This window comes from Mustelus asterias, chromosome 12 (genome assembly GCF_964213995.1).
Source record: "Mustelus asterias chromosome 12, sMusAst1.hap1.1, whole genome shotgun sequence".
In the NCBI taxonomy this organism is placed as follows: Eukaryota; Metazoa; Chordata; class Chondrichthyes; order Carcharhiniformes; family Triakidae; genus Mustelus; species Mustelus asterias.
Window position 1 is genome coordinate 69,069,461 of NC_135812.1, and position 26,916 is coordinate 69,096,376.

Here is a 26,916-nt window from a genome sequence, read left to right on the forward strand (position 1 = left end):
TCAGAGGGTGGTGGGTGAGTGGAATCGGCTGACGTCGGTGGTGGTGGAGGCAAACTCGTTGGGGTCTTTTAAGAGACTTCTGGATGAGTACATGGGATTTAATGGGATTGAGGGCTATAGATAGGCCTAGAGGTGGGGAGGTGATCGGCGCAACTTGTGGGCCGAAGGGCCTGTTTGTGCTGTGGCTTTCTATGTTCTATGTTCTATACATCGAATGTCCAGCACAGTTCTTTTTTTTTGTGAGTAATACTGCTTTAAATCACTCAGCTTGGATTAATGCGAGAGATTCATTGAGCAGAAGATAATGCTAAGATGATTCGATTTTTGAAAGGCCTCCAGGCAAAGATAGTTATCTATTTCAAACAATAACCAAGGCACAATAAGTCTGTGTGAGGTAGAGCTATAATGAATCATTGAATCATGGTAAATGAAGAGGAATAGGAGACATTTCAGTGCATTTATGATTTGATTTTAAGGTATTTGGATATCATGGAACATGCTCTTGGTGCTGGTGAAGCAGTACTAATTGAAAACCTGGAAGAATCTGTGGATCCTGTGTTGGGGCCTTTATTGGGTCGCGAAACCATTAAAAAGGGCAGGTAAGAACATGAGGGGACACACTTAACACGCATCGTTCTTTGCCATTTCTGAGGAACACCTGAAGTTTCATTCCGGAGCCCTTGTGGCAAAGGCACACATAGAGTCATAGAGGTTTACAGCATGGAAAAAGGCCCTTCAGCCCAACTTGTCCATGCCGCTCAGTTTTTACCACTAAGCTAGTTCCAATTGCCCGCATTTGGTCCGTATCCCTCTATACGCATCTTATCCATGTAACTGTCGAGATGATTTAAAAAGACAAAATTGTACCCACCTCTACTGCTACCTCTAGCAGCTCTTTTCAGACACTCGCCACCCTCTGAGTGAAAACATTGCCCCTCTGGACCCTTTTGTATCTCTCCCCTCTCACCTTAAACCTAATGCCCTCTAGTTTTAGACTCCCCTACCATCCAGAAAAGATGTTGACATGAATGCTTTGGTGCAAGTTGAGCTCTCAGTCATAGCGTTAATACTACTTGAATTCTGATTCTTTGTGAACCATGTTTTCTTATAATACATATCAAAAAGGATTTAACATTTCAAGCTTGACCTTGCGAATGATCTCAGTATAAAATTTACAAACAGGCAAAAGCTCATCAGTGAAAAAGCTGGGCTGGGATTTTCCCACAATTGCACAGAGTGCTGGATCAGGCAGGAGAAGCTGTGTGAAACTCACCCGCTTCAGACACCTTTGCTCGCCCAATTAAACAGCACTCTGCGCTGTTTCAAAATTCTGGCAAGTATCATAGAGCCAGCCGGGCGTGGGTGGCTAAACACGCTGGCAAAGCCAATTTTAAAGGAAGCCCCAATCTCAAGGTTACCATTTAAGCACCCATCCCCTCAACAGACAAAGGGGCAACCCCTCCCCACCCCCCCACCAACCCACCACAACGTGACATCGGGACACCACCCAACCCACCACAACACTTAGATCAAGACACCCACCACACTCACTCCCATCTACCACAATGCCATCATCAGGGCAACCCCCCCATCCACCATAACACCAACACCAGGGCAACATCCGCCACCCCTCCCCCCCCCCCCCCCCCCCCCCCCCCAAAAAAACACACCACAATGTTAACATCGGGGCACCCCCCACCCAGCCACCCACTATAACACCAACGCCGGGGCAACCCACACCCCTCCACCCACCCACCACAATGCCAAAATAGCAGTCATTATGGGATTTGCGCCCATAGCTAACGGGGCCTCTACATCGCACCCTTGGTCTTTCTAGCCAGCCCCATGGAGCCTAATGCACCATATCAAGAGATCTTTACCCCATAGCCAGTATGCCCCTGGCATCAAACTCACCCCGAAGTCAATTAGGTTGTTTTCATTTAAAATCACATTGCATCACTGGCACTGGCACAGCTTGGAGTCAGGACTCAGACTGTCCCGTGTGCCAGGTTCCCAATCCTGGATTGAAGTTCCAGCTCCTTATCTCACTAGCAATGATCACAGTGATAGGAGTTTGAATTGTATCAATGTTGTTTGTGATTGAGGCTAACGAGGAGTCTTTTCTCACCTAGGTGCATTAAAATTGGTGACAAGGAATGTGAGTACAATTCCAGCTTCCGTCTCATCCTTCACACTAAGCTAGCAAATCCTCACTACCAGCCTGAGATGCAAGCCCAGTGTACTCTCATTAACTTCACTGTTACGAGAGACGGCTTAGAGGACCAACTCCTGGCTGCTGTAGTCAGTATGGAGAGGCCAGACTTGGAGGAATTGAAGGTAAACCAAATCTAACTTCATTATTTATCTAAACACTGTGTGGCACATGTTTTCATTGTCCGAAAGGTGTATCTGCTAGTTGATAACGTTGATTTATTTGACTTACAGTGCAGAGGAAGCTCTTTAAGCTTGTCGTGGCTGTACAATCTGTTTGAAGGAGCTATCCAATTGTCCACTTTCCTGTTCTTTTCCCCACAACTGTGTAACACTTTCCATTTCAAATACACATCCAATCCAGCAGTCTGATACAATGACCATCTTGCCGGCATTTCATAATGAGAAACGTCAAAGTTGGCCAATTCTTTCCTGTGTAAAATAATGAACCTGCTGCTGTTCGGCCATTTTGAATCAGATCAGAATGCTGTTATTCTGTCCCTGACACCTGGGATCAAATACTGCTCTGACTTGTTACGATTAACATGTCAAATTAAAATTATAGAATCCATAGAATCATAGAATCTTACAGTGCAGAAGAAGGCCATTCGGTCCATCGAGTCTGCACTGACCACAATCCCACCCAGGCCCTATCCCCATAACTCCATGCATTTACCCTAGCTAGTCCCCCTGAACTAAGGAGCAATTTTAGCATGGCCAATCCACCTCACCCACACATCTTTGGAGTGTGGGAGGAAAACGGAGCACCCGGAGGAAACCCACGCAGACACGGGGAGAATGTGCAAACTCCACACAGGCAGTGACCCAAGCTGGGAATCGAACCGGGGTCCCTGGCGCTTTGAGGCAGCAGTGCTAACCACTGTGCCACCGTGCCACAAAATGACAGGCAAGAGAAGATTGGCTGGTCTGTCAAAACCGCCGCACACTCACAAAAACTGGAACAGCACTGACAAGATGCGTCTTATTCATGCCCCCCACTCTCCGACCCCATATACCTCCCCACCCCCACCAACCCGTAAGCAATTTCTTGAGAAGAACAACAAAAACTCCAGAAAGAAATCCAGTGCTAGTAGGAGGAGAGAGAAATGCAAGCTTTATAATCTATGGGAATCTCCCTGCTTGATGTAACGATATCTGAAATGTAAATATTTGAGTTAAGTCAGATTGAAATGCCCTTTCTTTCCTCTAATGAACACCGGATCATCAGGGTAGCCTCCCCTCCCTTGCACCGCTTTAAGGTACGTTGTGAATTGCAGGAGACAAGTAATTTCGAAATGCAAATGTCTAATTGGCAAAATGCTTCCCTTATGAGCATTCCAATGAGGCCACCAAAGTTTCACAAACGTAGCTCCTGCTATTTTTAAATTAAGTTTTAAAAAAATTGTCTGCTTCTTAATTGTGATATTGCTAGGTTATTAACATAAATAGTCAAATTTGACCCATTAACATATTTTGTCAATATATTCTTCCAACAGTCCGAATAATTTTCAGGTTTTGCAAATGCACAGTTCGCAGTTTTAATGGAAAAATCTATATGTTAATGATTCAATTTTGCATACATGCATTAGACATAGTTAATATACAACACTGTGTGCGTTGGAAATTGCACTCAGCATAATTCCATTTGTACTCTTAACGACTGGTCTCCCACCTTAGCCTCCCATCTAAACAGGGAAATGTCCATTCAAGCATGAGATCCTTATTTGATTTATTATTGTTGCATGTATTGGGATACAGTGAAAAGTATTGTTTCTTGCGTGCTACACAGACAAAACGTAACATTCATGGAGTACATCGGGGAGAAGGAAAGGAGAGTGCAGTGTTACAGTCACAGCTAGAGAAAGATCAGCTTAATATATGGTAGATCCATTCAAATATTTGGTAGGTCCATAAGGGATTGGTATGGGCCAAAAGGTCAAAGTAAAGCTTGACACTGCTCTCTGCTGTAGCATCTCCTAAATTGAAGTCTGTTGGTTCCCACCAGGTAGTACTGAGCCAGGGTCTGGCCAGTACTATGAGTCTGTATATATGTTGCTGTTGGGGTTAGGGTTGGGCTTTTCTACCTGTATTATAGTTATTATGGTACATCCCAGTCGGGCTCCGCCTCCTGGGAGAGGTATAAAGGTCACTGCTCTGTCTGGGACCCTTCAGTCTGGGATCGTGTATTATATATGGTAGCTCTATTGTAGTAGTCAATAAAAGCCTTTATTTCCTCGAGCATCTCTAGCCTCGTGAGTTATATCGCGCGTCAAAGTCAAATGGTTCAAGGGTCTCTTTTTCCAGAGTAACTTATGTTGAACTTAATTCATGAAATAAACTAAGTCATGGAGCAACCATGATGAATGTTGCTTCCTCTCCCTTCCCATCTGTCTATTTTCTCAATGTACTGAATTCCTTAAAAGTCATCCAACTCTGTTGGGACACAGTTCCACAGAGTAGCAGCAACCATCCACTACCTTAAAAGTAAAAAGTGAGGGGTGGGAGGTTTAGGGGGGATTTGAAGAGAAACGTTTTTGCTCAGAGGGTGGTGACGGTCTGGAATGCACTGCCTGGGAGGGTGGTGGAGGTGGGATGCCTCACATCCTTTAAAAAGTATCTGGATGAGTACTTGCCACGCCATAACATTCAAGGCTATGGGCCAAGTGCTGGCAAGTGGGATTAGGTGGGCAGGTCAGGGCCTTTCATGTGTTGGTGCAGACTCAATGGGTCGAAAGGCCCCTTCTGCACTGTAGGATTCTGTGATACCTTAACTACTGTTCATGTATGAGCCTTAATAGCAAGGAATTCAATTGGATTTGATATTGTAGCTGAATCCAATTCTTTCAACAACAACAGCAGTTACGAACTAGATTTGTACACCTTTACCAGAATAAAACATCTCAAGTAGTTCACAGGAACTTTATCAAACATCATTTGATTCTGAGACATACGAGAAGATATGAAACAGATGACCAGAAGCTTGGTAAAAACAAGTTAAGTTTTAAAGAAGTCTTGAAGAAGAGAGAAGTGCAGAGGCAGGGATCTTTAGGGATGGTATTCCAGTGTTTACAATGGAGACAGCTGAAGGCACAGCCACCAATTGTGGAGTTGGTGAAATCCAGGAATGAACAGAAGACTAGAAATTATTTTTTATAGTTTAGATTATAGTTTATTTATTAATGTCACAAGTAGCCTTACATTAACACTGCAATGAAGTTACTGTGAAAATCCCCTAGTCCCCACACTCCAGCGCCTGTTCAGGTCGCTGAGGGAGAATTTAGCATGGTCAATGCACCTAACCAGCACGTCTTTTGGACTGTTGGAGGAAACTGGAACACCCGGTGGAAACCCAGGCTGATACGGGGAGAACGTGCAGACTCCACACAGAAACCCAAGCCGGGAATTGAACCGGGTCCCTGGTTTTGAGTCATTAGTGCTAACCACTGTGCCAAGTCATTACTTTATGGGATGTGAGCATCACTGGCAAGTGGCAGCATTTATTGCCCATCCTAATTGCTCTTGAACTGAATGGCTTGCTGGGCCATTTCAGAGTAAACCGCATTGCTGTGGGTTTGGAGTCATGTGTAGGCCAGACCAAATAAGAACGGCAGATTTCCTTCCCTAAAGGACATTAGTGAACCAGATTCTTTTAAATGAAAATCGACAATTATTTCACCATCATTATTAGATTTATAATTCCAGATTTTTATTGAATTCAAATGTCACCACTGCCATGGTGGGATTCAAGCCTGGGCCCTCAGAGCATTACCCTGGGTCTTTAGATCAATTGTCCAGTGACAATACCACTATACCACCACCTCCCCAGGAGGCACAGAAATCTCAGATGGTTGTAGAGTTGTAGGGCAGGAACACTCTGCTTGAGCAGAGGGGAGTACGATAGGATGAGGGCGGAATTGGCTAATGTAGACTGGGCGAGCAGACTGGTAGGTAGGACAGCTAAGGAACAGTGGAGGATTTTTAAGGAGATTTTTAAAAATACTCAGCAAAAATATATTCCGGTGATAAAGAAGGACTAAGAAAAGGGATAACCAGACGTGGATAACGAAGGAAATAAAGGAGAGTATTAAAATAAAAACATGCGTACAGAGTGGCCAAAAATAGTGGAGAATTAGTGGATTGGGAAAGCTTTAAAAAACAACAAAGAACGACTAAGAAAGCGATTAAGAAAGGAAAGATAGGTTATGAAACTAAACTAGCTCAAAATATAAAAAATGATAGTAAAAGTTTTTACAAATATATAAAAAGGAATAGAGTGGCTAGAGTGAATGTTGGACCCTTGGAGGATAAGAGGGGGGATTTAATAGTGGAAAACGAGGAAATGGCTGAGACTTTAAATAAGTTCTTTGTGTCGGTCTTCACGGTGGAAGACACAAATAGTTTACCGAATATTAGAGATCGAGAGTTGGTGGGAGGTGAGGTCCTTGATGCGCGATTGATACACACGGGAGGCTAGGACGTACCCGGGAATAAAGGCTTTTATTCACAACAAGATTGGAGCACACTACTTAACAATATTATCCCAGACTAAGGGCTACTAGGAAGTAGCAGTGACCTTTATACTCCTGTAAGGCGGAGCCGAACGGAGTGTACCACATAAACAATAATAACAGGTGGAACACCCAAACCCTAACCCCAACAGTAACAAGAGTAACATATGTACAAGTACCCATAGTGGTAACCATCTATGGTTCACCACAGTCCTTTATACAATTACTGTTACTAAAGAGGTAGTGCTTGGTAGACTAATGGGACTGAAGGTAGACAAGTCCCCGGGCCCGGATGGAATGCATCCCAGGGTACTGAAAGAAATGGCTGAGGTAATAGCAGATGCGTTAGTCGTTATTTATCAAAATTCGCTGGAATCTGGGGTAGTGCCAGCTGATTGGAAAACAGCTACTGTTACGCTGCTGTTTAAAAAAGGAAGTAGACAAAAGGCGGGTAACTACAGGCCGGTTAGCTTAACGTCCGTAGTTGGGAAGATGCTGGAGTCCATCATTAAAGAGGAAATAGCCGAGCACCTGGATAAGAATGGTTCGATCAAGCAGAGGCAGCATGGATTCGTGAAGGGAAAGTCGTGTTTGACGAATTTACTGGATTTTTATGAGGATGTGACTAGTGCGGTTCGTGCGGGGAACCGGTGGATGTGGTGTTTTTAGATTTCCAGAAGGCATTCGATAAGGTGCCTCACAAAAAGATGCTGCAGAAGATTGGGGTACACGGAGTTGGGGGTAAGGTGTTGGCGTGGATTGGGGATTGGCTATCTAACAGGAAGCAGAGAGTTGGAATAAATGGGTGCTTTTCTGGTTGGCAGTTGGTGACCAGTGGCGTGCCGCAGGGATCGGTGCTGGGGCCTCAACTGTTTATCATTTACATAGATGATCTGGAGGAGGGGACTGAGTGTAGAGTATCAAAGTTTGCTGATGACATGAAGATGAGTGGGAAAGCGAATTGCGTGGAGGACGCGGAAAGTCTGCAGAGAGATTTGGATAGGCTGAGTGAGTGGGCGAGGATCTGGCATATAACGTTGGCAAATGTGAGGTTATCCACTTTGGAAGAAATAATAGTAAATTGGAATATTATTTAAATGGAGAAAAATTACATCATGCTACTGTGCAGAGGGACCTGGGGGTCCTTGTGCACGAATCGCAAAAACTCAGTCTGCAGGTGCAGCAGGTGATCAAGAAGGCGAATGGAATGTTGGCCTTTATCGCGAGGGGGATAGAATATAAAAGCAGGGAGGTCTTGCTGCAACTATACAAGGCACTGGTGAGGCCGCAACTGGAGTACTGTGTGCAGTTTTGGTCCCCTTATTTGCGAAAGGATATATTGGCCTTGGAGGGAGTGCAGAGAAGGTTCACCAGGTTGATACCGGAGATGAGGGGTGTAGCTTATGAGGAGAGATTGAACAGATTGGGTCTGTACTCATTGGAGTTTAGAAGGCTGAGGGGTAATCTTATAGAGACATATAGGATAATGAAGGGGCTGGATAGGGTAGAGGTAGAGAGATTCTTTCCACTTAGAAGGGAAACCAGAACTAGAGGGTACAGCCTCAAAATAAGTGGGGGCCGGTTCAGAACAGAGTTGAGGGGAACTTCTCTCAGAGGGTAGTGAATCTCTGGAATTCTCTGCCCATTGAAGTGGTGGAGGCTACCTCGTTGAATATGTTTAAATCACGGGTAGATAGATTTCTGATCGATAAGGGAATTAAGGGATATGGGAGCAGGTGGGTAAGTGGAACTGATTCGCTTCAGATCAGCCATGATCTTGTTGAATGGCGGGGCAGGCTCGAGGGGCTAGATGGCCTACTCCTGCTCCTATTTCTTACGTTCTTATGAAGAGGTTACAAAGATAGAGAGGTGAGACCACAGAGGGATTTGAAATGAAGGATGAGAATTTTAAAATTTAGGGCAGACCAGAAATGAATAGGCATCAGCAACTACAAGCGTGATGGTGAATGGGATTTGTGTGAGTAGGATATGTGCAATGGAGTTTTGGATGAGCTCAGGTCTAGTGGAAGATTGGAGTTGTCTGGGAGAATGCTGAAAAGGCCAAGGTGAGGTGTAACAAAGGAAGCCAGTAGTGTTTCGGCAGGCAGGATGTTAGGCAGAATGTTACAGATGTGGAAGTAGGCGGTCTGTGGTGGCACTGATATATGGTCAGAATCACCACCTTTGTCTCATTGGCAAAATGTGCTTGGAAAGGGCATGAAGGGAGATGGGAGAGAAATTAGAGAAAGATGTAAGTTCCTGGGGCTAGGACAAGAGGAATATTTGGAGAAATGTGGGCCAAGGGAAAGGAGCAAAATTGCAGAAGCAGCTAAATGAATGGTCTCAATCTTAGTGATAAAGAAATCCACTGGTGGTTGTGCTTAGTGTCATTGTATAGAGCTCAGGAATGGGGAGTACATTGCCCATCGCTCACCCAGAGACTCTGAAGTCAATTGTAGCGTCCAGACTGTCATCCATCTTGTTTCTCTGCATGGCTCCGTACAAGACCCATTCAAGTCATTGAGGGAATTCAATTGCTTAAGATCCCTACCTGTATCCCAGCTGCTGTATTGATGATTGCAGCATCTTAGAGTTGTAATATTAGCTCTTTCCCTGTGCTTTTAGAGAAGTCGACCCATGCAGTGTTCAGCAATTAATTTCCACACCTTGTCAATGACACTTGCGAACATTATAATCATTATACTATGTTCTCTGCTTCTGGGGATTGTGAACGTTATTGAAAAAATATTCCACAGAACCTCAGTCAGAGACTGAATCACCTTCAGGCAAAGATACACACATCTGACATTTGAGAGTTTATATGTAGCAGAAAATTAAGAATGTATTTCTCTTTTGTTTGGTTAGTTAAGTTAGGAACTATCTCACATTTGTGGATTTTTATTTTCCTTCCTACATCTTGTTCTCCAAGAAACAGATGATAAAGTTCAATGGGCACCTAGCCACTTTAAGCTATTCTGCTGTAGACATATTCCTTTATGAAATGGCATAGTGGTTAGCACTGCTGCCTCACAGCGTCAGGGACCCGGGTTCGATTCCCAGCTTGGGTCACTGTCTGTGCGGAGTCTCCATGTTCTCCCCGTGTCTGCGTGGGGTGCTCCGGTTTCCCCCCACACTCCAAAAGATATACTGGTGCATTGGCCATGTTAAATTCTCCCTCAGTGTACCCGAAAAGGCGCCAGAATGTGGCGACTCAGGGATTTTCACAGTGACTTAATTGCAGTGTTACTTGTGATGCAAATAAAAATTTTTAAAAACTGGGCTTGAACCTTGACATTAAAGCAGATCATAACCTAACCAATTTGTTGGACGTAAGATCGAACTCTGTGTTGCCAGTAGGTTGTGTGGCTAAGGTAGAATTGGGGTTATGGGGATTGAGTGTGTGGGCCCGGGTAAGATGCGGAGTCAGTACACACTCAATGGACCGAATGGCCTCCTTCTGCACTGAGGATTTTCAATGCTGAAGGTGCCACCTTAGTAACAAAATGCTGCACCCATCACTTCCACTTCTGCCTGTGTTTGACGCCATCTTAGTGAGACCATTAGCGCAAGTGGTATGAATGTGCACCGGAAATATGCAAGGTAAGCATACATGGCATCAAGAGGCAGCGGCAGATGCTGACCTGACACCGGATCCGCTCTGTTTGATGTCGTGGAACAAGTGGCCTTTTAAAAAGTTGCTCACGTTTAATAAAACCAGTACATAGTGGTGCTCCAGATTTGTGAAAATTTGGAGTAATGGCTTAATGGTTATATTAATGAGACCATGTTATTGTTGGTGGGTGACACATGCATGACATCAAGAATCAGATGACCGAGAGGCTGCAAGGGAGTAAGACGCAGAGCAGTCACTTTAACCCTGGTGGTAGGAACACATCTATAAAGAATCATTCAGGACAAAATTAACACTCTTATGGACAGATGCGGGTTAAATCAGGAAAGCCAACATGGATTTCTGAAGGGAAAATTATGTTTACCTAAGTTGCTTGCGTTTTTTGAGGAGCTGACGGAGAGAGTTGGTGAGGATGGTGCTGTTGATGTGGTATACACAAACTTCCAGAAAATATTTGATAAAGTTCCGCGTAACAGAATTGTGGGCAAATTTATAGCTCATGGAATAACAGCAAATGTAGCATCATAGAATCCCCACAGTGCAGGAGGAGGCCATCCAGCCCATCGAGTCTGTACCGACCACAATCCCACCCAGGCCCTATTCCCGCAACCCCACATATTTACCCTGCTAATCCCCCTGACACTAAGGTCAATTTAGCATGGCCAATCAACCTAACCCGCATATCTTTGGAATGTGGGAGGAAACCAGAGCACCCGGAGGAAACCCACGCACAAACGGGGAGAATGTGCAAACTCCACGCAGACGGTGACCCAAGCCGGGAATCAAACCCCAGGTCCTTAGCGTTGTGAGGCAGCAGTGCTAACCACTGCCACCGTGCCGTCCAATCGCATGAATATGAAATTGATTGAGTGACAGGAAACAACAAGTAGTAGTTAATGGATTTTTTTGGGGGCTGGAGGAAGGTTTGTAGTGGAGTTCCCCAAGGGTCAGTGCTGGGACCCTTACTTCTCCTGATGTATATTAATGACCTTGACCTTGGTGTACGGGACACAAATTCAGAATCTGCAAATTTTGATCTGCTGTGGGTCCGTTCCCATTGGCTTCCAGTGGGATTAGGTTTGGATGTAATCAGAGGCATCACTGTTCCAATGTGAATCAAGATTGTGTGGGATGTGAGGAAGGATTTTGCGCAATGCATGAAGAGGACATCCATCACCATCCCTGGAAATGAAACCGAGATCCAGAATGCAGTTCTCTCTCCATCCACATGGATGGAATATATCTGGTTACTTGGCATCATGGAGGAGTTGGTGATCTCCAGCAGAGGGTCAGGCCACTGGTTGTTCATCTCCTTCATTCTGTGATTGTATCCCTGTGACGGCTGTTGTATTCATCACTGTGGACTTCAGGATGAATTGTAATGGATAATATTGAAAGGTGCCATCTAACCTTAGGTCGTTTGGACATGATGGTGATTTTATTTTTGTTCATGGGACACAGGTGTCATTGGCTGGGCCATCATTTATTACCCATCTCTGAGGGCACTTAAGAGTCAACCACATTGCTGTGGGTCTGGAGTCATCTATAGACCAGACCAAGTAAGGCAGCAGATTTCCTTCACTAAAGGACATGAGTGAACCAGATGGTTTCATGGTCATCATTAGACTTTTAATTCCAGATTTTATTGAATCTGCCACGGTGGGATTCAAACCTGGCTCCCCAGAGCATATTACCCTGGTTCTCTGCATTACTAGTCCAGCGATGATACCACAATGCCACCACCTCCCCATTTGTTGCACCCCAAATTTCACAGCGGTTATGAAGACTTTATTGATGTCAGAATGGAAAAGTTGGTCAGACTGTGGTATAAGTAGGCTGCAATTCCATTCTTGGCATAGTGCGTTGCAGCAATAAATTTGAAGCCACACATACAAAGCTTATAGGTGCTAGATTCATCAATCTGTGTCTCTTGGAAAATATGAACATCAACTACATTGCCTTTGCCAATTCGTGACTGGTCGTCACACTTTGCTTGTGACATATCGTCCACATTTCATTGGCAAAAGTAAAGAGTTCTTCATATACTACAAGAAGGGTCACGGTTGAACCAACACATGCTCAAGTGAGCTATTATGCATATTAACCTATCATCAGCATGTGACACTGTGTGGTGGGTGTCATTGTTTTCTGTTGGAAGGTTCCAGACTTTCCCAGTGCCAGGTAGCAATCCCTGTCCTTAATTTAATACAAGTGAAGGCACAAGGGATAGGGTTTTCTGGTCGCGCTCGCCCTAAGACCGGAAATCCCATTAATGGGCCTTTACATAGTCCGCCCCTCCCCCACCCGCTACAATTCCTGTGGTGTGCACGACGGGAAAATTCCACCCAGGGTTTCACATGAAAGCGAAGACAGCACAAGAACCTTGCGTGATGGACTTCCCCAGGTGGGAATCACCCTGAACTGCAGGGTCATGTACCGTGAGCACCTGCAAAGGGTCACCCAAAAGGTCAATGCCAGAGCCAACATCATCCAGAAGCTAGCAGAGCATTTCTGGTCTCCAAAACATGAAGAGGAAATTGAAGCAAAGGAGAACATGCAGGAGAAATTCATAAGGGTGTTGCAGGATTCAGATGATGGAACTGTCAGGGAAGATCATGAAAACTGGGATTAATGAAGCTGAGTGGTCTATGCACCCTCGACATAAAGGTCAGGGAAGCCTGCAACTGCTCCCAATCACTGTCCTACAATCATTTAACACTGGAATCAGTGCCAGGTGGCTGAAGTTGGGCCTCCTCCCCGCCCCCCCCCCTCCCCCCCCTCACCCCCGCCGTCTCAGAACAAAGTCCCACCTCAGAGAATTGGTTAATCTGATTGACCAGCAACTCTCGAATCCCAGCAGCACCACTGGGAGCAGTGATCAATGCTGAGACCACAACCAGTCATTGCTACTATTTTCTGCAGCTCTGCCACATTCTCCTTCCCTTCTGTTCTGGCAAAGAGTCAAAGGATTTGAAACATTAATTCTGTTTCTCTACTAGTAGACGCTGGCTGAGTTTTTCCAGGGTCCTCTGTTCTACCTCCATCAGAGGAGCCTGGAGTAAAAAAAAAAGTTGATTAGGCAGGATTTTCCGACTGTTCCCGCCAGCGGGATCATCAGCAGCGGAGGGTGCAAGCAATGGGAAATCCCGTTCACAGTGCTGTCAGCCAATGGCGGGTCGCCTCTGCTGGGGAGGGAGGGGGGTGCGGCAGAGGGTAGAAAATCTCGCCCCTTGTCTTGGTCAGCCCATACTGAAAGATCAGAATGAGCAGCGTAGAAGCCAGATTTGAGTGGGGGTGGGAGGTAAAGTGGGGGGAGGGCAGGCGCTATGACTTGAAAGGGTTCTCCAATGTGCCCAGAGGGCTCACAAAGGAGGTCACCCCATTCTTTACCTGACATCAGCATGCCCACCTAAAGCTGCCAGGCTTCCCAGCGTGGGAAAGCTACCAGTGGCAGCGGGGGTCATGGTCTCTTGCAGCCTGCTGCCCCACCATATATGCTGAGGCGCTTGATTTTAGACCTCAAAGGATCTGTCTCAATGCTGTGGCTGCTAAGCATGGTGCTGAGAATGATGAAGATTCTGGCTGAACACAATTCCATGAAGTTTATTCCTTGCAGCAACCATAAACAGCTCTGCACAGGCCCTGATCCAGTGTGCATCCTAACAGTTACATCAGTTGATTACTTGACTCTATGCCTGACCCATTAGGTATACATGAAGTCTCACAGATACAGAGTCACAGACAGTAGTGAGCATCTGTGGTAGGGATCACAGGCAACAGTGAACATTTAACATGGAGGATGTGCCTTTTTTATCCTCTAACGTTACCCACAGGGATGTCTTGGTGATATCCCTACGCAGCTACTTAAAGGTACATGTCACTGTCTGAATTGGCATGCACACAACATCACAACAGTTGGATGAGGCTCTTAATTGGTTATTAACTGGTCACTTAGGGTCTCAATCAGTGGACCGCCTGGCGATCCTCCCGTCCCACATGTAACTGTGGAGGGGGCAGAATCAGGCCATAGGTGGCAGCACAGCACCCACTAGATTTTGCATGCTCTCCAATCTTCAAACCCACCAGTGGGGAGGAGTGGATTTCACCCCAGGGTCTCTTTCCTCGAGAAATTGAGAACAGTAAAAGTGGGCCTGGTAGAGATCTTTTAAATTATGAGAGGGCTTGATGGGGAAAGTGTAAGGAAACTTTTCCACTTCTGAATGAGCCCAGAAGAATGGCACATAGATCAAAGAGAGCCACAAATTGGTTGAATAAAGAATTTAAAAATGAACAGAGTGGTGAATAGTGGAACTCATTGTCACTTAGTGCTGGTGAAGTAGGCATCATTGGTCGACTTAAGGGGAAGCCTTGATGCTTAGAAGGAAACGGGCATGGAGGGCAGAAGGGCCTGTTCCTGTGCTGTATTTTTCTTTCTTCTTTGAAAATACGCAGGGTATTAAGAGATAATTAGAGTGGGAACAAACTTGTTGGACCAGATTGGCCGTGTGTGTGTGTGTGTGCCATAGATCCTATAAAGAACCCCACTGTCTTATCTCCTTACCCAAGAAGGCAATACTTCAGATTTACTGTTGTGTCTTGTCATTTAATTGCGATTCATTCGATATTAGAACAGATGTAAATCATGTATTCCTTCCCTCCCCAAAGTGCTGTTCCACTCCAGTGAAGATATGAATAATATATTATTGACCCCATTCTCATTAGCAAAGTAATAAAATTTCTGTACTTTTGTAATTGCTCTGATCTTTTAATTAGGTCACAGGAGTGATGTTGGAATGAAATCACCAATCCTGCACTGCATCGTGCAGACAGTAACCTCATTCTTGCAGCCGTTTGTAATTTTAATCGACCGAGGCTTTCATAAAAGGCTCGTCTCCTTGCAACTTCTGCTCCAGTGGCGCAGGCAGTGTGCTTAAAATATGACGGAGGTCTCTGTGGTATTGTCTTTTGCAGTCCAACCTCACAAAGCAGCAAAACGGCTTCAAAATCACCTTGAAAACCTTGGAGGACAACCTGCTTTCCCGCCTTTCCTCTGCTTCTGGGAACTTCCTCGGAGACACGGCCTTGGTGGAGAACCTGGAAACTACCAAGAGGACCGCGGCGGAGATTGAGGAGAAGGTGAGCCCATTTCAGTCATCAATGTGAATGTCATTCAGACAGAGAACAAGCCCGCAGACACATACAGAAGTGATTTATGATAAGAAAGGGGACGTATTAATTCTCAGTCTGTTTGAGAAACTTGTTGAACACTGTGATTTACCTTAGCTTCTGGCAAAGCCAACTATCCAAATTCCTCAGAGATCAGTCCGGAAAGCGACATGTTTGTGAATTCAGATCACTATGTGGATTAGCAATATTTGAATATAACTGGACTTTTCTCTTCAAAACACATCTGGCCTCCTTAACTTCTAAATTCCAACTGTCTTCTATCCTTTAAAACAGCCAATTCATATCATAACATATGAAAAAAATAATAATGTTATCTAAATTTGTTGCATAAAATGCAGCTTTTGCTTATTTTTTGATTATGGATTAACTCATGGAAAAACTTCCATTAAAAAATGTTATTTTCTTATTGCGATCAAAGGGCAGAAATTGCAAGTGAAAAAATTCTCACTCCATTTTACTTCAATTGCTTCAATGTCAGGGTAAAATCGCACAGATGCAGGGATGTCGAGTGAGATTCTCGGCCTCCTAGCCACGGGTTTCCTGCCAATGTGAGGTGCCATGTTGGTTTGCGAGTGGCAGGTTTCTCCAGTCCCGCCGCTGTCAATGGGAATCCCCATTGACACCACCCCACACCGGCGGGAAACCATTCGGCAGGGGTGCAATGCCGGTGGGACCGGAGAATCCCGCCGGCATGAACGGCCAGAGAATTCCGACCATCATATAAGTGCATTAAGTATTCAGTTGTGAAACTCTGTAGTTACTTCTAAAGTTGTAAAGGTGACTATTGGAAGCCCCATTTTAATCCATTCCCCCTGCGCTGTCTCCACTTAGATAAATCCATCAATAAAGAGCAGGGCCAGGATTTTTCGGATGGTGAGATTTCCCTTCCTGCCATCCAAAGAGACCACCCCGCCCCGACACTGCCTGCCCCGCAGAGATTTTACACTCCAACTAGTGTTAATTGGCTGAAGGTGGGACTTCCACTCCTCACTCAGTCGTAGCTCCCGCCTCAGAGATCTGCCACTCAACCTGATTGGCACGCAACTCTCTAGTCCCCGCAGCACCAGAGGCTGCAGTGGTCAGGACTGGACTGCAAGCAACCCCCAAAGCCTAAATCCTAGAATTGCAGGAAGAGGTTACATTTAGGTGGTCTCGGGGTGGCTTGAGGATGGATAATGCGAAATTGGGATGTCAGCGGAGAGGGGGATGGAGGCCCTGTGGTTGCCAGACCTCAAGGGGCGGCTGCCCAGTATTAAATGAGGGCTGCAGGTGGAGGGGCCCCAACACCCTTCCCTTCCCACCTGAACATGAGTAATTGTGGGCTTTCCCCTTGTCCTACAACTCCTCCCGCCAGTATGATAATTTAGTTGAGTGAGAAACTGCCCTTAAATGGTCAATAATTGGCCATTTAAGGGACTCAACTGGGACAAAGATTGGCCAGCCTTGCCCACCCCTGTGTAAAATTGTAGCAAATTACCATGGGAACTCAGAGGGGAAGCCCATCCAAAGAATTTAAAGTTCCCCCGCCCCACCTACAAACCCACCTGCGGTGGCGGGAGGGGAGGTGGTGGGGAAAGAAACAGATGCTATTTTGTAAGCAGGACAAATTTAAGAAATACACCTTCAGAAGAGCAGCGGAAGCTGTATTGATGATAAGGAATATCTAACAGCTCTGACACACAGATTGACTTTCCTCAAAATTTATAATAAAGTTAAGGATCGATCTGTTTTCCAAGGGGTTCATTAAGATAATAAATTGCAGTGCAACCGTGAAGCAGGCTTTCTCTGCTGCCTCATTTGACCATGTCGTTTATTTCTAGGTAATTTATATGTGTCAGCTGCTCTTTGGGAGTGACTGGACATACGGCCTCATTCTCAAAAGTCCCAGAATTATGCAGTGAGAATTGTCCTAATCGTACTCCACTCGCGTGTGATTCCTCTGCACTACTTTAATGGAACTATATCAAATAGAAATCGTGTTGAGCATTTATATTCCATTGTTTCACTGAATAATTTGAGACACAGGATGGGATTTACCGGCCGTGATCGCTCTGAGGCCAGAAATTCCCACCCGAGGTCAACAGACCTTTGCCTGGTCCTGTCCCGCCCGCTACGATTCCCATGGTGGATAGGACGGAAACATTCCATCCAGGATCTTTGTGTACTCATTTATTTTCTTTGGCATTTGGCTACATCTTAGCTGCTTTGCCATTCTAAGTGGTCGTGTGTTTTGCATCGGAGAGATATTCGACAAAATGGACATAACATGAGTCTGACTTTGGCGAGCATGCCCAGAGCAAAATTAGGCTTATTTCAAAGGTTTAATGGATATTTTTATTGAGTAGAGTCAGGAATGTGAACACAAGATGATGAGGGAAGATTTCTCTCCCCCCACCTTTTTTCTGCTGATAGCCTTTACTGTTACTAAAAGGTGTCTTTACAAACTCCTCAGAGTTAACTCGATTGGAGAGTTGTTCGACGGACAAATTGCAGAGCAAAAGAAAAATGTTCATGTGAACTCCTACTGTTATCAGGCATTGTCCAGGGTTCTGCTCATTTGCTGGGATTAAAATATGATAAGTCCCCAGGGCCTGATGCTCTGCATCCCAGAGTCCTCAAGGAAGTGGCTCTAAAATAGTGAATCAGATGAAAGGATTCCCAACTGCAGGAATGATATGTGTTCAGAATGGACCAAGGGGCAGCAAGTGTCACATTGGAGTGCCATAGAAATAGTGGACACATTGGTGGTCATTTTCCAGCATTCTACAGACTCTGGAAGAGTTCCATTGGATTGGAGGGTAGCTAATGTGACCCCACTTTTTAAAAAAGGAGGGAGAGAAAACCAGGAATTATAGGCCAGTTAGCCTGACATTGGTGGTGGGAAAATGCTGGAGTCAATTATTAAGGATGTAATAACTGAGCATTTGGAAAGCGGTGACAGGATCGGTCCAAGTCAGCATGGATTCACAAAGGGAAATCGTGCTTGACAAATCTTCTGGAGTTTTTTGAGGATGTGACCAGTAGAGTTGGCAAGGGTGAACCAGTGGATGTTGTGTATCTGGACTTTCTAAAGGCTTTTGATGGCATCCCACGCAAGAGATTAGTGAGCAAAATTAAAGCTCATGGTATTGGGGGTAATGTATTGACATGGATAGAGAACTGGTTGGCAGACAAGAAACAGAGAGTGGGAATAAACAGGTCCTTTTCAGAGTGGCAGGCAGTGCCTAGTGGGGTCCCACAGGGATCAGTGCTGGGACCTCAGCTATTCACAATATACATTATGATCTAGATGAAGGAATTGGATGCAATATCTCCAAATTTGCAGATGACACTAAGCTGGGTGGCAGTGTGTGCTGTGAGGAGGATGCTAAGAGACTGCAGGGTGACTGGGACAGGTTGGCTGAGTGGGCAAATACTTGGCAAATGCAATACAATGTGGATAAATGTGAAGTTATCCACTGTGGTTGCAAAAACAGGAAGGAAAATTATTATCTGAATGGTAGAAGTTTAGGAAAAGTGGAAGTGCAACGTGACCTGGGTGTCATGGTGGAACAGTTGCTAACAGTTGGCATGCAAGTACAGCAGGCGGTGAGGAAAGCTAATGGCATACTGGTCCTCATAGCAAGAGGAATTGAGTATAGGAGTAAGGATGTCTTGCTGCAGTTATACAGGGCCTTGGTGAGGCAACACCATGAGTATTGTGTGCAGTTTTTGTCTCCTAGTCTGAGGAAGGGGATTCTTGCTATTGAGGGAGTCCAGCGAAGGTTCACCAGACTGATTCCTGGAATGGCAGGACTGACATATGAAGAGGGATTGGATTGAGTGGGCTTGTACGCACTGGAATTTAGAAGAATGAGAGGGGATTTCATAGAAAATATAAAATCCTGATGGGACTGAACAGGCTAGATGCGGGAAGAATGTTCCCGATGTTGGGAAATCCAGAACTAGGGGTCACAGTCTAAGAATAAGGGGTAAAACATTCAGGACTGAGATGAGGAAGAGCTTCTTCACTCAGCCAGTTGTGAACCTGTGGAATTCTCTACCACAGAAAGCTGTTGGGGCCCCTTCGTTAAATGTGTTCAAGAGGGAGTTGGACGTGGCCCTCGTGGCTAAAAGGATCACCGGGTATGGAGAGAAAGCAGGAGTGGGATACTGACGGTGCACGATCAACCATGATCATATTGAATGGTGGTGCAGGCTCGAAGGGCCGAATGGCCTACTCTGCACCTATTTTCTATGTTTCAATGTCTTTTGGACTGTGGGAGCAAACTGGAGCACCCAGAGGAAACCCATGCAGACACAGGGAGAACATGTAAACTCCACATAGACAGTTACCCAAGCTGGGAATCGAACCCGGGTCCCTGGCGCTGTGAGGCAGCAGTGCTAACCACTGTGCCACCCATACAATATTGCGGCCATCAAGGTCACCACAGCTCTGAATTTCTCTGCTTTTCTGGAATCTGATGGTGATATAAGCAGGATTTCACAACCTGCTGTCCACAACCATCTCTTGCAGGTGACTGATGCCATGTTTGCCAAGGCCACCACTTATGCCCACTTTGATGTTGATGAAGTCAGTCAGACACAGCAGGATCTCGCTTTTTCTACAGTGACTGAATTCCCTCGGGTACAGGGAATCACTGACCACACATGTCTGGTAATCGAGGCGCCCTCAGATCATTTTGAGGAATTTATCAAAAGGAAGGGATTCCGCTCCGTCAATGCCCTGCAATAATGTGACCAACAGAAGGTCTTTATGCAAGTCCATGCAAAATATCCTGGAAGCTGCCATTAATTATTTCATTCTGTGAGGGTCGCTATGAGGACTTGGTTGATGACATTTGCAAGGAACCCTTTACTGATATGGAAAAAGAAAGAGCAAGAGCCAGAGGAGGACCAGCACAATTATCGAGCGAACCAATGTGTTGCCAAAGATGGGATTGTGTGGCATGGGCAGATCTAGGGTACCATTCAGTACCAGCAAGGTTTCCAGAATGGTAGCGGTTTGTTATATCATGCATGAAATACCACAGGAAAAAGGAGTGGAGCCGCAGGGTAGAGGAAGGTAGCTGGCCCCTTGGCAATCTCGGAGGATTGGGAGGATGGGGGAGCCAAATGTGTCTGCTTACCTGGTGGTCAGGGAAGCCTGAGTCCACCTCATATCGACATTTCAGGTAAACTGAGTAGGTGAAGCCTACAGCACTCCAATATGAAACCTGCTGCCGCTTACTCCATCCCCAACACACATCACTCCTGCAAGTGGAAATCCTTCCCTCTCATTCACACCCTTTGCTCATTCTCCACTCTGATCATACCATTCTTTTGAAGGCAATTGCCCATTTGGTTTTGGGGGCAAAGTTGATTAAGAAATTAATTTATTAATTGTTAAACATAATATGGAGGGCAGAGCAGGTGATGTATTGCAGCTGCAGTATGTGGAAGGCTCATGGACGCCAGTATAGTCCACAGCGCCAACATCTGCAGTAAGTGCCTGTGGCTTGAGGAACTTTAGCTCAGATTCAATGAGCTGCGGGCCAAGCTGTGAAACTGTGATGTATCAGGGAGGGAGAAGGTTACCTGCATGCTTTGTTCCAGAAAGCAGTCACACACTTCAGGATAAGGTCAGCTGATTTACGCAGGCAACAGAAACAGGGGAATGTGACTGTGACTGAGACCAATTTGGGAGTTGAGGAGATGGAAGTGGAGGAGCTTCCGCTTTTACAATGTGCAAAAGATTTGAGGTTCTTGCAGCTTGTATGGATCAGAGCAGGGGCTGCAGTGTGGATGAACAAACTGATCATGGCACCATGATAGAGGAAGCCATTCATGTGGTGGGGCAGGGGCGGGGGGGGGGGGGGGGGTAAATATTTGCAGTGGTAGTAGCTAATACCCCTACGCCATATAGCAGCATCTTCAGGAAAAAGTTAAAGAATTACAATGAGGAGGAATGGAGTTGGGGACTTTGCACTGAGTGTGACATTCACACGCCTCACTTCCATTGCTTTGCATGGAAAACAATCCTGATCCAGTGCAGAATGCAGCCAATCTGAACCCCACTGGGGTCCCTTTAGAATCATAGAATCCCTACAGTGCAGAAGGAGGCCATTTGGCCCATCGAGCCTGCACTGACCACAATCCCACCCAGGCCCTATCCCCGTGACCCACATGGGGAAAATGTGCAAACTCCACATAGACAGTCACCTGAGGCCGGAATTGAACCTTTTAAACAGAGGTCCTTTCATTAACAGATATGGTTCAGATCGGAGCCAGCATTCTGCGATTGATTGGGAAACTCGAAGGCAGAGTGCTAATACCACGGTCGAGTTGAAGAGCCAGGGCAAAGTCTGCAGTTGCAACGATCATTTTCCTGACCTACACATAGGTCTCACCCACTGCAAATGAGTTGATTCTAATAAAATTCCGCCCTGCCTGTCGTTGGTCACAGTCTGTGAATAAATCGATTATTTCTTTCTGAATCACCCATTCTCACCGTTGGCCCATCTCCTTTTGAATACAGGTTAAAGAGGCCAAGGTAACGGAGCTTAAGATCAACGAGGCACGTGAACACTACCGACTAGCTGCAGGCCGAGCTTCTCTACTCTACTTCATAATGAATGACCTCAATAAAATCCATCCTATGTACCAATTCTCTCTGAAGGTATGCCAGAACAAACCCACCAGCTGTTTCCTCCACTCCCTCTTGGTCAATTGAGCTGATCAACTGCTTCAATAAACAGTCTTGATTTTTAAATGTGTTTCCCATTGTTCTAAATCCTTTCACATGATTGTGTTGAAAACGAAAGGTCAGGTGTCAAATAATTGTACCAGATTCGATAAGAAAAGCCATCAAGTGCAAAATTCATTGCTGTAGATAGTGATCAAAGAATTACTCCCTGGGGATTTTACGCGACTCATTTTACCTTTCAGAAAGTAACCACTTTTTGATATTAAATTGCCAGCGAGGAATAAAGAGCTAAATCTAATCTAGACTTTGGCATGTTTATAGAATGAGGATTTTATTGCTGGTGATATAATGTTCAATAACATAATTTGCTAATAAATTCTGCTGCTATTTTCTTCCAGGCTTTTAGTGTTGTGTTCCAAATGGCTGTGAAAAGGGCACCGGCCGATGAAGTGCTGAAGCAGAGAGTGGCCAATTTGATTGACAGCATCACGTTTTCCGTATTCCAGTACACAACAAGAGGACTGTTTGAGTGCGATAAACTGACCTATACAGCTCAGGTTACCTTCCAGGTAAATAAAAGCTATTCTACAACTCTTCGTTTAATCCACGTCCATTTTAACACTAGCCCTTACAAAGCCATCCCTGTAAGTTAGAGCCTGGCTTCCCCAGCGACATGCTGGATAAAAGCACTGCCCACAGTTACCAGAATTCCTTTTCACTCAGTGCCTGCTGATCGTAGCCAGGGCTATCAAGAGTAATATGGAGCCACGGTTTAGCAGGGCAGGTGATGGCCTCGTGGTGTTATTGCTAGACTATTAATCCAGAAACTCAGCTAATCTTCTGAGGACCCGGGTTCGAATCCCGTCATTAGCAGATGGTGGAATTTGAATTTGATCTAGAATTAAGAATCTACTGATGACCATGAGCCCCACTATCGATTGTCAAAAAAGCCCATCTGGTTCACTAATGTCCTTTAGGGAAGGAAATCTGCCATTTTTTCTGGTTTGGCCGACATGTGAATCCAGAGCCACAGCTATGTGGTTGACTCTTAATTGCCCTCTGAAATGGCCTAGCAAGCCATTCAGTTCAAGGGCAACTTGGGATGGACAATAAATGCTGGCCAGCCAGCAATTCTCATGTCCCACAAATGAATGAAAAAAGTTCTTCTTATTGCCGTTGGGTGCCTCATACTGAAAAAATAAGTATGTGTGTGGGCATTGGATGAGGGTAGGAACTCGGACAGCAAGGTCTCTGCCGTTGAACAGCCGAGGTCATACCTGGACATGAAGAATGACCAACTGGGTGGATGTACCAAAAAATTCTCCGGTGCCATATATAACCTTACCACAGCAAGTCAGCACCTTGTGGCAGTGGCAGATATGTGTACTGAGAGAATCTGGACTGTAGTTTAAGTCCTTCTTATCCAACCTTTTGTTCTCTGGGATATTTTCTGGAGGAAGAACATGTAATTTGTGTTGTGAATCATTGCTGACAATGTGATTACAGAGAAAAGCACATTTGTTCTGAACCATTGTTGAATTGTGTAATAGCCTATAATACAGTATTAAAATCAAAAGTGTTGAATGATCATAGAATTTTGATCAGATAACCTGAAAATTATTATTGTAGATCCTTTTTAAAATAATAATCATCACTCCATTTGCATCAAACACTCTGTTGAGAATCCTAGTTTTACCTACCTTCTCTTTTTACTTCTGGTTTCCAGCCATGCTATTTTTTCACTTTATCTCTTTTCACTCTACCTGTCTGTCCATGCCTACTTTAGAATGATTTTATAGAATTTAGCACAAAATATGATAAATTTTCTGTGACTCCATGCCTGCCGGGAATCACAGTCTGTCAGGGTGCTGCTTGGTAAGTCCAAAAGACGTCTGGCCATGCTAAATTCTCCCTCAGTGTACCCAAACAGGCAGCAGAGTGTGGCGACTAGGAGATTTTCACGGTAACTTCATTGCAGTGTTAATGTAGGTCTAGTTGTGACGCTAATAAATAAACTTAAACTTAAATCAGCCATGGGGATCACTGCTCCCGGTTCAACAAGCTCTTAATGTTGATCTAAACTATCGGAAAATCGAGAATGTCGCAAATCAGGCTTGGAAGCTTGGAAAACCTATTGCACTGCAATCGAACCGAAAGCACTTTACAATCAATGGAGTACTTTATCAAGTGTCGTCACTGCTGTAATGTAGAAAGCACAGCAAGCCCCGAAACGTGATAATGACAAGATAATCTGTTTTTGTGGTGTTGGTTGAGAGGGAAATATTGGCCAGGAATTATCAAAATTCGTTGGATTCTGGGGTAGTACCGGTGGATTGGAAAACGGCTAATGTTACGCCGCTGTTTAAAAAAGGAAATAGACAAAAGGCGGGTAACTACAGGCCGGTTAGCTTAACGTCTGTAGTTGGGAAAATACTGGAATCCATCATTAAAGAAGAAATAGCAGGCCATCTGGATAAGAATGGTTCGATTAAGCAGACGCAGCATGGATTCATGAGGGGAAAGTTGTGCTTGACGAACTTGTTGGATTTTTATGAAGATGTGACTAGTGCGGTTGACGGAGGGGAACCGGTGGATGCGGTGTTTTTGGATTTCCAAAAGGCGTTTGATAAGGTGCCTCACAAAAGGTTGCTGAAGAAGATTGGGTCACACGGAGTTGGGGGTAGGGTGTTAGCGTGGATTGGGGATTGGCTATCCGACAGGAAGCAGAGAGCCGGAATAAATGGGTGCTTTTCTGGTTGGCAGATGGTAACTAGTGGCGTGCCGCAGGGATCAGTACTGGGGCCTCAACTATTTACCATTTATATAGACGATCTGGAGGAGGGGACTGAGTGTAGGGTAACAAAGTTTGCAGACGACACAAAGATAAGTGGAAAAGTGAATCATGTGGAGGGCGTAGAAGGTCTGCGGAGAGATTTGGACAGGCTGAGTGAGTGGGCGAGGATCTGGCAGATGGAGTATAATGTTAACAAATGCAAGGTTATTCACTTTGGAAGAAATAATAGCAAATTGGATTATTATCTAAATGGAAAGAAATTACAACATGCTGCTGTGCAGAGGGACCTGGGGGTCCTTGTGCATGAGACGCAAAAACCCAGTCTGTAGGTGCAACAGGTGATCAAGAAGGCAAATGGGATATTGGCCTATATTGCAAGGGGGATAGAATATAAATGCAGAGATGTCTTGCTGCAACTGTACAGGGCATTGGTGAGGCCGCAGCTGGAATATTGTGCGCAGTATTGGTCCCCTTATTTGCGGAAGGATATATTGGCCTTGGAGGGAGTGCAGAGAAGGTTCACCAGGTTGATACCAGAGATGAGGGGTGTTGATTATGAGGAGAGACTGAGCAGATTGGGTTTGTATTCGTTGGAATTTAGAAGGCTGAGGGGGGATCTTATAGAGACCTATAAGATAATGAAGGGGCTGGATAGGGTAGAGGTGGAGAGATTCTTTCCACTTAGAAAGGAAACTAGAACTAGAGTGCACAGCCTCAAAATAAAGGGGGGTCAGTTTAGGACAGAGTTGAGGAGGAACTTCTTCTCTCAGAGGGTGGTGAATCTCTGCAATTCTCTGCCCACTGAAGTGGTGGAGGCTACCTCGTTGAATATGTTTAAATCACAGATAGATGGATTCCTGATCGGTAAGGGAATTAGGGGTTATAGGGATCAGGCGGGTAAGTGGAACTGATCCACTTCAGATCAGCCATGATCTTATTGAATGGCGGGGCAGGCTTGAGGGGCTAGATGGCCTACTCCTGCTCCTATTTCTTATGTTCTTATGACTCCAGGTAGAACTCCCCTGCTCCTCTTAAACATGACAAGATGCAAGTCTTACCTGCTAACCTATTGCTTTGAGTTCTTATCAAGCAATATTTCTCTTTGAAACTTAAACCTGCTCTTTAAAATTAGTTAGCAAAACACAGGCATACTTCCTGTGACTTTGGTTACTACCTCTAGAGCTCTCAGGGAGGTCGTTTCTGAGAGAGATGGGGAGACACCTGCTTTCCTCTGGCAGTCCAGGCAGCATCTGCTTGTATTTTAAAATGAAATTGAAACAGTATTTCTCCCCTGCAAACTGAGTTCCTCCCATTAACCACATGACTGTATATCTAGTTGAAATCCCAGGAGAACTTAAATAAATAAAACGTTCATTAACTCTACAAAGCAACACATTCCTACCTAAAAACAATTTTTAGCCTGCATTCTTAGCATCTGAAGAACACTTACCTGACAGATTGACTCCTGTAACAAAACACTGCCTCTTAAAGCAACCCCACCTTAAACACAAAATATGGCAAAATAGTACAATATCATCACAATGTTTTCTCCAATCAAAGATTTGGAAAACCATTGTGCTATGGAAGCAAGCTGAACAGCATTAGTCGTTAGCCCTGCAGTTTTGTTAGTGCCCTGGACATCACCCATTCTACATAGCTGGAGGTGATGTGTAAAGCATCACTTCTTTAAGATTATGGATTCTTTTAAATAAAACAAATTCAAAAACTTAATAAAACACAGCATTCTGCAAATGCCTGACCATACCATGGCTGAAAATATCGATGCTTGCGCTATCTGATATCACGTGCCATGAGCCAACTCCACTGAATGTTCCTGCAACATGTTTTTTTTAAACATCAGCTTGAATCAATGATGACAGACTGAAATATTCAGTGCCTT

The 26,916-nt window shown here is 45.0% G+C and overlaps 1 protein-coding gene across 1 annotated transcript in view; it reads left to right on the top strand.

Moving 5' to 3' along the window:
- dnah9 (dynein, axonemal, heavy chain 9) overlaps window positions 1-26,916 on the top strand; it is a 591,107-nt gene that overhangs the window by 418,214 nt on the left and 145,977 nt on the right. The window contains exons 54-58 of the mRNA XM_078225415.1: window positions 477-599; window positions 2,133-2,337; window positions 15,322-15,486; window positions 22,055-22,195; window positions 22,621-22,791. Of these exons, the coding sequence (XP_078081541.1) occupies window positions 477-599; window positions 2,133-2,337; window positions 15,322-15,486; window positions 22,055-22,195; window positions 22,621-22,791 (805 nt within the window). The remainder of the gene's footprint in view (window positions 1-476; window positions 600-2,132; window positions 2,338-15,321; window positions 15,487-22,054; window positions 22,196-22,620; window positions 22,792-26,916) is intronic.